The following is a 13,002-nucleotide window of genomic DNA, read 5'->3' as shown; positions in this document are numbered from 1 at the left end:
TCTTCATATGACAATGACTCTATGACAAACTCTAGAAGCACTCAATAGGTGCTTGACCTATAAATAAAATAATCCTTGAGCATGAAACCCATGCTACAAAAAATAACAATAATATTTTTTCTTTCTTTTTACAATACATAAGAATCAAGAGTACATTTCATATTTATGAAGACCGAACCTAGTTACATATTTCAACAATTATGAATACCTCCCTAGTTAAGAGGGAGAGTTGAAAATGTAACTAGTGTCGGTCTTCATAATGTAATAAAATGTAATTTTTTTCATTGACATATTTATTATATTCATTATTGTTATTATCTTTTTTTTCAAAGCATGTTATTCATGCTTTTAGAGTCAAAAGAGTTCTAAAAAAATAAAAATTATTATGAGTCAGAAAGTGTACTTGAGTCATGTCCCATTTGGACATTTGTAAAGAAAAATAATTTTGAATTTTATTGAGTCAAAGTACACCAATGATTGTCAAGTTAGCCATCCTTGAGAACAAGTCAGCTTGGGCCTCCAAGAGCCACCTATTTGACCTCCTAGACAGATATATATAGAGGACAATTTGATCACTTTGAAGGACACTCAATCATCATCATCATACATATCTTTTGCACCAAACTAATGGAGAAAAGGATGAAGAAGGAGGAGAGGAAGAGCTTGCACATGTGGAAGAATTTCTATGAGGGAAGGCTGAATTTTTGATCTAGTTGCAGGGCCGAATTTAAGAGTTTATTGTAGGCACGAAATTTCAGGAGCGAAATTTCAAGAGGTTGACCAGTTTGACCTATATTGACTTTGACCTTGGAAATGACTTGGAGGAGGGCTGGACTTGGAATTTTGGTGGCAGTTCTGGTCTTGGTCATGGTCTTGGATATCTCATTTTGATTTGATTCTATAAGAGAAGGATAATTGTTAGGTTTTATTTTCCCCCTTGTGGGGATTTTCCTTGGCTTGGAGCCTAATTTTCAATGTCTCTTGTCTCTTTGTTTTCCTGGTTGATTGAAAATTAGTATAATTGCTTCATGAAGAATACATAATACAATAAAAGGCTATCTAACATTCACAAGTAATTATTAAGAAGAGGAATCAAGTCTTAATATACATTATACTTGGTTTCTCAACAGAGATCTCACCTTAAAGAGCCACACATGTCACCTTATGAGGGTTTTCACCTAGCCTTTGCATGGATTAAGGAGGACACTTCAACTTTGAGAGCTACGCATCCACTACCAGAGGGTTTTCCTTGATCGTTACACTCTTTGACAAGGACATTTCACATTCAAAGACATTTGGGAAGTTCCAAACCCTAAATATAAGGCTTCATTGGATATTTTGAGGATGTCCTAGCTTCAAGAGAAGTTATCTTTTGAAAAAGTTCCCATATTTCTACCAGATTAATGCCATCTGGATGCAAAGTGATATAAGATTTCCAAATTGTGGTCATAGTAGAAATTTCAACAAAAATTAATGGAGTTATGGTCTTTTCAAAATCTACCCATGAAAAGTTCTTGCCACATCTTGAACACTTGTTTTGAGGAGTGCCCCACCTCTATTGCTTGAGCACTTTGGTTATTTGTGGAGATCATTATTGATTTATGCCCATGGGCCATCATGAAGAGTGCCTTGGCTCTTAAGGCCACATGGCACAAATGTTTACACACTATTAATTGGATGTTTCACCTTGGAGAACTTTATGGAGGTTGTTGCATGACTAACTCCTTTATTTAATGACTATTGACTTGTCTTAGCAAGTTGGCTACATGAGAGCGTTATTGTACTGCTTTCCTAGAATATTTTAATGATTCTTTTTGGAGAAGAAAGTGGATCTCAACAAATCATTACTACTTTTAGTAATGTAGTTTTTGAAGAGGTGTCTATATTGTATTCCTTGGAGAGATTAGTAGATCTAGGAAAGCAATTATTATTTTATTGTAAAAGGAGATGGAGCTACATTCTATTTAAAGAGTAGCTCTCTCCATTTGTAATCATGGTTGGATTTTTGGAGTTTCCCCTCTTTGTACCTTAATGGATACATCTTTCTTGGAGCATATGTGATGTGTAAGGGTACTCTCTTTTAATGTGTGGCTTATGGTTCTAATGATTCTAAATCATTTCCCATGGTTGTAGAGTTGCTAGAACTTGCTTTGTTGGGCCAAGATAGAAGGGTATATCTATCACATTCAAAGAGTTTCATGTGAGGAGTTTCTTCCCTCTTTTTCCCCTTGATGTCCTGTTCATGAATGTATTATCTTGCTCCTACCATCTTCTAGAGTTGTTGCTTGTAATACTTCATTGTGTGGGCCACACCTTTTAGCAATGTTTTGACGTGATGCTCTTCAAGGTCCTCCTAGCATTTCTTTTACTTCGATTTTTCAACAATGTTAAGTTCTTCCCGAGACATGCATATTGTGATCCTTGTAATCTTAACCTTTTGATGAGCTTGCGCTCTTGGATTGACCTCTTGACTCCATTTTCCCTTGTCGGATCGGCACTAATCTCTAGATCCCTCCATCAAAGAACTCTTAAAAAATATAAAAAAACATTGTTTTACTAAAGCTACTCTCTTATCACCGTGTGCCTCATTGTTTAACTCTAGTAATCCTACTTAAGGATACCTAGGGATACGTCCCTTGAGCCAGAGGAGAGTCAACCTAAAGTGAAAAGAATAGGTTGCTTAGAAGTTAGGTGACAATGGTAACCATCATAGTACGCTCTTAGTTGCATCTTGTGGATTAGGGCTTTCATCCTTAAGTACAAGTAGGGGAGGTAACAAACCACACACTGTGTTCCGATGAGCCATAATGTTAATGGTAAGAGACTTTTTTAACAAAATTCAACAAATTTTACTTATTTCTTAAGTAGCTCATTGGCCACTAGAGGGACCTTACAAAATCATACTTTAATTAGTTAAAAATATATATTCTACAAGAAGATAAAGGTGAGAACATTATAGTTCTTAAAAATGATGTACACCTACGCGCATAGCCTCTAAATTGAATACATGTTTCTAGGCCCAGACTTACTTGGACATGATAATCACAATTACATCGTCATTCCAAGATGGACAATTTCTCTGTTATCTCTATTGCTAATACAAGTATCCTTGAGCTCTGGCTACAAATTCATCACTGCATGTACATGGTTCTTATGGAGAGGGTAATAAGACTTAGTCCAGTGGAGTTATCCCAAGATTGCATCTGCATTAACTTAAAAGGGCAAACTTGTTTGTGAACATACAAAAGAAAAAAAAAATCAGTATATATCTGTTAGGCAGGCTTCCCTTCCAAGAGGAAAAAATTTGAGAAAAAAGAACCTTCGATCCCAGACCTCAATTATTCAATACCAGTAATATGGAAAGCCACATAAGAAATGCAAAGGCGCAGAACATGATAATGACAGTGCCATAAATCAAAGCGATAACTCTGCCTCCTGTTCAGTTGAACAAAAGTTTATACAACAACATTTGAAATAATTGTACAACCTCAAATATATTGCACCTAGTTTAGACCCTTGGAAATATCAATTTAAATAACAAATCTAACTAATGTACCCTGGACTGACGCCTAAATAGACATGAGACTAACTATAATACAATATTCTGTCACAACATAACATATGTCCTCATCGATGCATCATACTTGACATAAAATTATAATACAATATTCTGTCACAACATAACATATGTCCTCATCGATGCATCATACTTGACATAAAATTAAGATAATAGTGCTCTTGTTGCTGGTGAATACATAAATTTACTTTACACTTAGAATCACAGAATAGAAGATAGCATAAATAGCAATCTTTCTTACAGTAGGATTATGCCTTGTACACAACCAAAAAAGCTTAATCTTGGCTAAACGGTTAAGCTAACATTTCAGGAATGATTGACAGGAGACAACTAGAAATTGTACTATTATTTATCATTTCATTCTATGCTTCTGTAAATCCCAGAAAACGTATTGAAATTATGTCTTTACCATGCATGATGATGAAGAGAGCCGTAATATATGCAGACAGTGAAAGGCCAGTTTTACTAGATCTGCTATGGAGAACTATCCGGTTTATATCTAATATGAATTGGATTTTAATGAAGGCAACAGGGAAGTAGAGGATTGTAACACTTTACAGCTTCTGAGAGCACCAATCTCATTATGCTTCTCCAGGCATAGCCAAACATTAAACAGAGTTGACTCTAACACACTGGAAAGAATGAAATCAGTGGTGAATGTTGATGTGCGAATGCTCTTAAATTGGTTGAAATTTGAAAATAATTAACGTAAAGACTAATCAGGGACCTGTCTTTCACCTTTTGCAAATAAAGCTCACCTGCAAAATTTCAAGTGCCGCAAGGTAGGCACGGGTATCCATATTACTATACCCCCAACCCTCGAAATCTGCTATGATGACAAATGTCTCCAGTCCTGTTGGCATGCTGCAAAGATTGAATAAACATTATTCCGTGTGCAATCATCTTCTGAGTTTTTCCTTGGTGGTATGATATCAGAGACAATAGTGCAAGAATATTTAGACTATGGACAATCCCTAGAATAATACAAAACTCGCTAACGTAATTACAATTTTGTGTCTCTTTCAGGGATTACCTGGCACATAATTTGTCAAAACCATAGACAATGAGTCCTGCAGAAAAAATCAATAAGATTGCGAACTATTAAATAACAAGTTACTGTCTCCTAAAGCGTCAACAAGTCCAAAGCATTCAGAAAAATCTATGATCGACTCAAAGAATTCATTTAGAGGGAATGCAACTGTTTAGCCATACCACCTACGTTTGAACTCCTCTAGATCCCTGTCAGAGGCATAATGCCTTGCAGCAAGAATCACTTCAATAGGGCGCCTTTGTTTGTCGAACCCTTGAATATAAACCTTTTTCTTCCTGAGTTCGTTGGAGACCTCTGACTCTGGAATATAACCAAGGGGTACAAGCGCCTGCCTCCATTTTAGATATTTCAAGAAAAGCTGAGAAGCTTTTTCCACATTTAAATCTCGTGCACGTAGGAAACGTCTGAGTGTAGCATCATCTGTCACCTTCATCAACAAATTCCAGCCGTATGTAAGTTATTATCAACCCCTAATTATTAAAATTTGAATACCGTGTGATTGATTTGCAGTGTACAACATTTGCACTTTATGAGTCCTGATCGACCAAAGTGAGAACATATCTATATAATTTTGTAAATTGAATGTCTAACATATTAAGTCAACCAATTTTTCACTGGCAGCACACTCATGCTTACCTGTAGACTCCCTTATCTGATTCAGAAATTTTCTTTTAACGTCCAGCCAGATTGACATGCCACACCACCTAATTAAAGATCATAGTTTACAAGGTATTATCTGGGGTTTTCTAATTCTGAAGAATATATTGCAAAGTCTTCACAGGCCATGTTGGGAATATCTAGACCGTCAATAGACCTTAGTTCAATATCATATTGAATTTAAGCCTGTTAGGCTCAGGGCTCAAGCATAATCATGTGTATATTGAGCTCTCACATTTGATAAGTTGTGCTGAAAGGTGCTTCTACAATGTAATGTAATATGGTAGAGGTGTGGTCACGTGGATGGGTAATGCTTAGGTCCATCATTGGTCAATTTCATAAAAAAAATATAGCGAAAAATAATAATAGTGATACTATATTTTAGCCAAAGTTATTTATAAACAAAAATAAATATATCCCTATATATATTAAAGAAAGAGATTTAGCCTAGTAAGCTAGCTTGCGTGGTTGAAAGCAAGCACTACGTCTTGGAATCAAGTTCAAGTTCTGGGACTGACTGCCTCTGTTCCGTACAATAGTATATGTAGATTTAGCCTAGTAAGCTAGCTTGAGTGGTTGAAAGCAAGCACTAGGTCTTGGAATCAAGTTCAAGTTCTGGGACTGACTGCCTCTGTTCCATACAATAGTCTATGTAGATTTAGCGTAGTAAGCTAGCTTGAATGGTTGAAAGCAAGCACTAGGTCTTTGGATCAAGTTCAATTCTGGGACAGACTGCCCCTGTTCCATACAATAGTCTATGTAGCCCACTTTAGGATAGGTACCATCCTCTATATAAAAGAGAAATACCAGATTTATACTTAAATAGAAATAGTATAGATATGATATTTACATAGAATTATTGTTGCAGTGCAAATACAAAATTAAAAACCAATATTCAAAATTAATTTTTTATATCTCCATAGGTTGTGAGTTCTGAATGAATTACACTGAATTAAGTAATAGTACAACCAACCTAAAAAATTAGTGCTCGAAAGATTTGATTCCTCTCACTATTTGACAGATCTGTGATTAAAAAGAAACTAGGATGGTAGGTCTCACTATTTGACAGATCTGGGATTAAAAAGAAACTAGGAGAAACTAGGATGGTAGGTCATAGCAGAGAAAGTGAGAAATTCAACACTACGATATGGACCATGCCTATCTAGAATTTAATAAATCAAACCCCGTTTTACTCTCTCCATGTCATTGATCTTTATGCATCTTGTACCGAACCCAGATAAATATGGCTCAGTTTTATTCAGCATTACGTTTTAGCTTCTAAAACCAGTGTTGCAAAAATTCCGGTAATATCTTAATTTTATCACAAAATTGTGATTGTTTGGCCCAGCCGATGTTTGCCCATTTTTACCGATATTTTCCTGATTTCAAAGATTTTTTGGTTTTCAAAATCCTTGCCGATTTTACCCTGAGGCTGATGTTTGCTTAATAGTACCCAACCCTTTCGTGGATAGCTTACTATCAATCCAACGGAAAAAGTACAGTTGACAACTATTGCACTCAAAACATTTTATGTGGCCAAACCTGATGTATTGTGTTTTTATAATAAGTTAAGGATTAATTTAATGTCTCGGGGAGTATAACCCAGGTAATTGCAAAACGTTGTAACCAGCAAAACTATTCAATCACCATAACTGCATAATCAAACTCTATCACTGCATTATTCAAAAGATTGTTTGCATCATGGAGACAAAACACAAGACTGGCTGCATAGTATGCACTACACAGAGTAAAGGAAGCAGTGAAAGAAAGAAAAGATGGAAAAGGATGCGGCTGGCTGCTTACCTAAAAAACTCTCTCAAATAATGTCATTCGACCTGCTTTTATAAGTCTCCACATTCCCAAAAGTGGGTGGCCTGCTCATGCAAAATGTGACTATTATTAGGTGGCCCTTTTAAATAAGGGAAACTGCTAGAGCCATAAATATGGCTCAAACTCCAACTAAACAATGGCAAAAGAAGGTCAACCCCTCCACAAATAAACTCCTACTCATGTAATGCCCCAAATGACATAAATAAAATCGAGAGATCGCCTTATCTCAACCTAACTAGACTGCCTCCGTAAATAAAAAAAATTATAAAATTAGCTATCTCCTAAAATAAATTTCCTATCTCCCATACAAACTAATAGGCAACCTAGCCAAAAATAATCATCTCCCAATTTCCCAAAGTTAGCAAAAATGAATCAACTGACCGAGGTGCTTTCCTTTTCCAAGACTAATGATGAGTCATCCACTGAAAATGGAACTGGAGTCATGAAATCCAATTTAGCAAACTGCCAAATATACTCAAGGAAGGTGCCTAGGATTTTCTTGATGAGATAAGGTTGGATGGTTGCCACATTTTCATGCTAAAAAGGTTCCACCCACTCAATCCACACGAGTTTCCAACAACTCAATGGAACCAAGAGGATGGCACCCCCACTGCTAAATATAGACATGCCAAAATAGCACTCTGACTCGTAAAAAGTAGGAAAGATGAAAAATGAAAGGAACTGCTATGAAATCACTGCCAAATATAGTACACCTAAGAATAGGCAATGCTACAAATGACAGCATCTTGCATGTCGATGAAATCAATCTCTTTGAAATAACGATTCCATACAGGTAAATTGAATAAAAATAAGTGGAAAGACCCGTGAATAACTTGATTCCATACAGGTAAATTTAATAGAAATAAGTGGAAAGACCCGTGAATAACTTTTTTTTATATGAAACTCAACGTTTCGGACTTCAATGTGAGTCCATCCTCAGGGGATTGTAATACACAATGAGTAACTCTAATATAAAGATAGAACTACTAATATTTGATGATTTGGATTTTTGGATTATTATGTTAGAGTGGGCTCAATTAAGTGGCAGTTTATTATATTATTTATTATTTGTTTTCATTTTTCTTAATAGAGGCTTCTCGGTATTACTTAGTTTAAGGCCATCATCCTTATTCATGGTGTTTGTTCTTTTGTCAGTTTCTCTAGCTTCTTTAACTCTTCTTTTTAAATAATGATCTTCTCTTTGGATGAGTTTAACATTTTCCATACAGATGTAATGAGAGGATGAGCATGCATGTTTTGTTAAAACAGATTTTGATGTTCTATTCCTTAATATATATGCTGCATGCACTTTGGGAATATGTCTGCTACATGCTCTTTGAGTCTGATGCTAACCGATCTCCCCGATTCTCATCAGACCACAGGGAATTCAAATTTCAAATATATGCTCAAAATTGTCATATGAGCCCTAAAGCCTGTCTCTCATGTGACACAAAAAGGCTTCTTGACATTGTCAGCTCACATGGATCCCAAATATGTGATCAGCTCTAACCTGCAGACCCCAGAATTTGGCTCCAAGAAAATAGAAACACAATGAAAATAGCAATTTTCCCCGAAACTGAAACTGTTGAATATGCCTTTGAAGTTTGAAATGGACTTTGATTACTATGAAAACTGATGCACCTGTCATTAAATACCAACTTGATAAAGCCAGCTGGATCTTAACCCACCATCGGCATAGAGAATCATGTCCTTACTTAGAGTTATGGTATGAATAGCAAAGCCTTGTCCCTTCTTGACTTAATCAATTAATTACTCTCTTTATCTTGCATTTACCTCTGTTAAATTGCCATGTGTTAACCAACAAAACTTTTCTCTGCTGGTTTGCTAAATTGAATTTGTTTCATTCAGTGCAAAATACTTTTATTTTTTAATTTTTTTAATAACCAAAACAAAAATTTATGGAGAATTGGTAATTTCCAAAAACTGGCTATCACTGTTACACCAAATACAATTATTTCATAAATACCACAAGCAAGCCAGTTACAACATGTCTCCGGAGACTTGAACCCATGCATCGGAAATGAATTGTTAACCAAACCCCTCGAGCTAAGATGCTTTGACCCATGAAAATTATTTAATAGCATTTCATGCATTTATTTCCTCCCTTGCATCTACATTTGTATTTTCTGCTGTGTCTGCTAGAGGGCATAGAAATTGCAAATGGAGATATGTTATACAATGCAGAACGAATTATACTAATGTTGACAAACAACTGAAGAAAGGACAGTGAAACTGATTAAGGCCAGTACAAATAGTACCTAATATAACTTCTAATTTCTAAAGTAACAAATCTAGGCTGTCAACAATGTAGAGAGAGAAAGGGGAGAAATAAAAGGGTTGAACCAATGAAGAAAAACATATATAATGTATAGCAAAATAGTCAGAAAGAACAGGAACACAATTAAAAAAGGGAACTAGTCTTACAGCAAAAGCAGTTTGTTGCTGAGGCAGCCCAGAGTTAAAAATTCATAGCAGTTATACCTGCAAGCCTGAGAAAGGTGGTGTAACTTAATAATGCCACCACCAAGAGGATTGTGACGCATACTTTCCTAATTATACATCAATTGAACCAATACCCAAAATTTTTAAACATTGAACACTTCTTCCAGAATCTGCCCATTCAAATTGAACTATACTGTTGATGGAAACGTGTATTCAAAATCTTCTGAAAATAAGAATGAAGAGATCAATTAGTCTGAGATACCTTTGCAGATGGGTCCTTAACTTCAATAATACTTCTCATCAAATCCACCCTGTTTTGCTCTATTGTATCCCCTTCATAACAGCTAACCACCTTCTCTGCTTCATTCTCATGGCGACCGCTTGAACCCATTTGAACTGAAATGGATCTGAAAAGGGAGGATAGTAGGATAGGCAGGGCGGAATAATAGCGGCGCCACGGATAACAAATTTACGGTGAGCATATATAATGTAAGTTGAGGAGTTAGTTTGACTTCAGTGTGTCGGCATACTCGTCGGATGTGGGGAGAATTACGGGTGGGGACTCCGGAGACTGATAATTTAACGGTGGACAGGACATCCAGATTCAGGACAGGCACGTTCCCGAGAAACGGGAAAATTACTGAAGAAATTTCACAGCACGTGTGTTGACCCCATCTGCAAATAGGACAGCCAGCCTCAGATGATTAATTTGGTACTTGGGTCAATGGTGAGAAAAAAAGAGACGTGCAACGATTTGAAGATTTTGTCAATGGTCCTCAAATACAAAAATAAGGAGTTGTCTATAATGCGACTTTTTGAGATTCCGGTGACGGAATCCGGCGGAAGAAATTGAGATGAAATCATGATTTGTTGCAGTTAAAATGGTTTTTTAACTGCATATTCGGATTCAGCACCCTGAAAAACCCGTGGGACGCTTTCATTGTGCAGAAACTAGTTATCAAACTTCGATTTCAATAAATCACTGTCGGATTTTCACCGGAAAAAATCGCCGGAAAGGCTTTCAAAAAGTCGCGTTAAAGACTACGGCCAAAAATAATAACGTAGTTGTTTTCTTTTCATCTTTTTAGTGTTTTTGTGTTTTATTTTATTTTTAATTAAGTTTTTTTTTTAATATTAGTTGTATTAATTAGATATTAAATTGGTGTACAGATTTTTTTATGAGATAAATAATTTTTTTCATGTAATTATTTAATTTTTTTGTTTGTGAGATAAAGAACTTTTTTCAAATATTTATTTGACTACTAAAGTGGGGTTTATGGGGCACATGATGCTTCATTGGGTTGCAAAAGTTGTTGTCGTTGAAGGCATGAACATTATCAGGCTTTGTGCTAAAGGGTTTGGACACCGCCTTTCTACACTTGCTCCATCACATCTGTGGGTTTGTGTTCTCTCTGGTAAAAGGTTTTTTTTGTTACCCTCCTCATTTGGGGTACAGGGTTTGCTCTTTTCTAGGTCTAAGGGGGGCCCTCCCTTTTCCGGGTTTTCTGGGCACACCCTCCCTTTTCTGACTTTTCATTGGTCCTGTTACCTGAGGTTACAAACAGATAATGGGGTTTGTCATTTTGCAACTTTTCTTATGGAGACAAATGTTTAGGTACCCCCCCTTCTCCCGATAAGTGGGAGTCAGCTAGTTAGGGTATGACACATGGCAAGGGGTTGGGTGATGGCCTTGAGTACTTGTCGAACCCCCTCTCCCCCTACACTCATAAGATTCTTTGCATAAGCCTCGTTGCATTCCCAAGGAACTCCGCCCTCAAGTGGAAAAACCCTTGTTAACCCTTGGTTGTGATGTTGGTTTGAATAGGGTCTCAAGTTTGACCTCCAGAGCTCTTATGGGGTGATTTTTGTACATATCGCTCAACAAATCGTAGACACAATCCTAGGTATCCTTGCACTCGAAGCCTCTTCTCAGCTATTGTCCAATTATCAATATGTTAATGAATCACTGGTTGCATTTCCACTTCTTAGATGAGGGTGACCTTCAAACCGTTTTGTAGGGGGCTTGGGTTATCAGTCAAGGATATTTGTGGCTTCAACAGTGGCATGTGGGGTTCAACCCTTTATTAGAAAGGCCCAAAACTCAGTATCTTTGGGTAAAGCTAGTGGGTTTTTCGCTTGAACTTTGGACTAGACAGATTGTCATTATAGTAGCAAATAACATTGGAAAATTTATCTTCTTTGACGATATGTTTTTGGTGGCTTTTTACAAGCGCATCCTTTGGGTAATGGTGGAGATGGATTTATCTAAGGGTTTGTTGGTTGAACTGGAAATTGGTTTTGGGGAGGTGTCTTTCTGTCAAAGACTAGATATCTAGAAGGTACCCTTCAAATTCCTAAAATGCCAACAAATGGGTCATTTGAAAGCGGACTGTGTTTTTGAGTCAAAGCTTGGGTCGTCTTTACCTTGTCCTAATGACAAGGTGTCACAAAGGTCAAAAGGATTTCCTTTTGTGGCTAATGGAGCACTTCTATTTGGGAGTTATAGTGTGAAGAAGCGTGGAAATCTGAGTTGGACTGCACATGTTTCAACAACTCTTTTGGTGGACTCTTTCCGAGATATTGTGGTCAGATCCTCTATATCACTCGATTCCAAGTTGTCGTCTTCAGCCCTTTAGTCATACGGATAAATAGCTTCGAACGATCCAATTGCCATACAATTGGATTATGTGACAGAGGTTGGAGTATCATCTTTTAGTGTGGTTGTGGTCGTAGTGTCACCTTAGTACACTTGGAACATGACTGCCTTCATGGTATCTCTCTATCATTTATGAACGCTTTTACAAGTAAGCTCCTAGAGTCTCTTTATGCTAAGGACATCTTTCTCTTGGAAAATTTAACCATTTCCTACTCTAAGACAAACATTATTAAGACATATTCCATTAAATCTTTTGATGCCTTCCCTGAAAGCTCCCCCCCTTTACCCTAGCACCTGCTCAACCCTCTGTCTCTCGGTCTTCACCTTCCTGCATTAAACTTGTCCTTCGCTTTGTTGGTGTCCCTTGGTCTTCGCTTTTTACGTTAGGCCCCCTAAATAATCAGACCCTCCCTTAGATAAGTGTCCCCTTTCGAAAGCACACCCTTCCTCTATGCCTCACCTTCCACTGGGGTTGGTCCCCAGGAGGGCCTATCTACAATGAATGACTCATAGACTTTGGATCCCTCCTATCATGAATCTCTCAATCGTACAACTATCCCTTCCTATCCCTCTCCCTAGCCTTGTATTCCTTGCATCGAAGACTCCTTCCCCTCCTCCCAAAATGTCACAATCAGAAAGAAGAAATGTAACAGCCCTGGGTTAAAGGTTCATGTAATAAAGTTAATAAAGACAAAATAAGACCAAGGTCATGGGACATGTATTCCAAGATGAATGTTGGGAAAAACATCATAGTGGGAATCACTTGTT

At 37.0% G+C, this 13,002-nt stretch overlaps 1 protein-coding gene across 2 annotated transcripts in view; it reads right to left on the bottom strand.

Moving 5' to 3' along the window:
- The window catches only part of LOC149202254 (uncharacterized), a 167,737-nt gene extending 157,477 nt beyond the window's left edge, over positions 1 to 10,260 (bottom strand). The window contains exons 1-5 of one of the 2 annotated variants that reach the window (XM_089403141.1): positions 9,841 to 10,260; positions 4,797 to 5,055; positions 4,611 to 4,647; positions 4,336 to 4,441; positions 4,136 to 4,201 (exon numbers count right to left, since the gene is read on the bottom strand). In XM_089403141.1, the coding sequence (XP_089259267.1) occupies positions 4,136 to 4,201; positions 4,336 to 4,441; positions 4,611 to 4,647; positions 4,797 to 5,055; positions 9,841 to 9,969 (597 nt within the window). In that variant the 5' untranslated portion in view covers positions 9,970 to 10,260. The remainder of the gene's footprint in view (positions 1 to 4,135; positions 4,202 to 4,335; positions 4,442 to 4,610; positions 4,648 to 4,796; positions 5,056 to 9,840) is intronic. The other variant, XM_089403142.1, reaches the window with a different exon arrangement.
- Between the last annotated feature and the right edge of the window lie 2,742 nt (positions 10,261 to 13,002).

This window comes from Pinus tabuliformis, chromosome 2_1 (genome assembly GCF_031772625.1).
Source record: "Pinus tabuliformis cultivar Carrire ecotype Pingquan chromosome 2_1, CPIR1, whole genome shotgun sequence".
NCBI classification, from domain to species: Eukaryota; Viridiplantae; Streptophyta; class Pinopsida; order Pinales; family Pinaceae; genus Pinus; species Pinus tabuliformis.
This window is presented reverse-complemented; position numbering and strand designations above follow the sequence as displayed.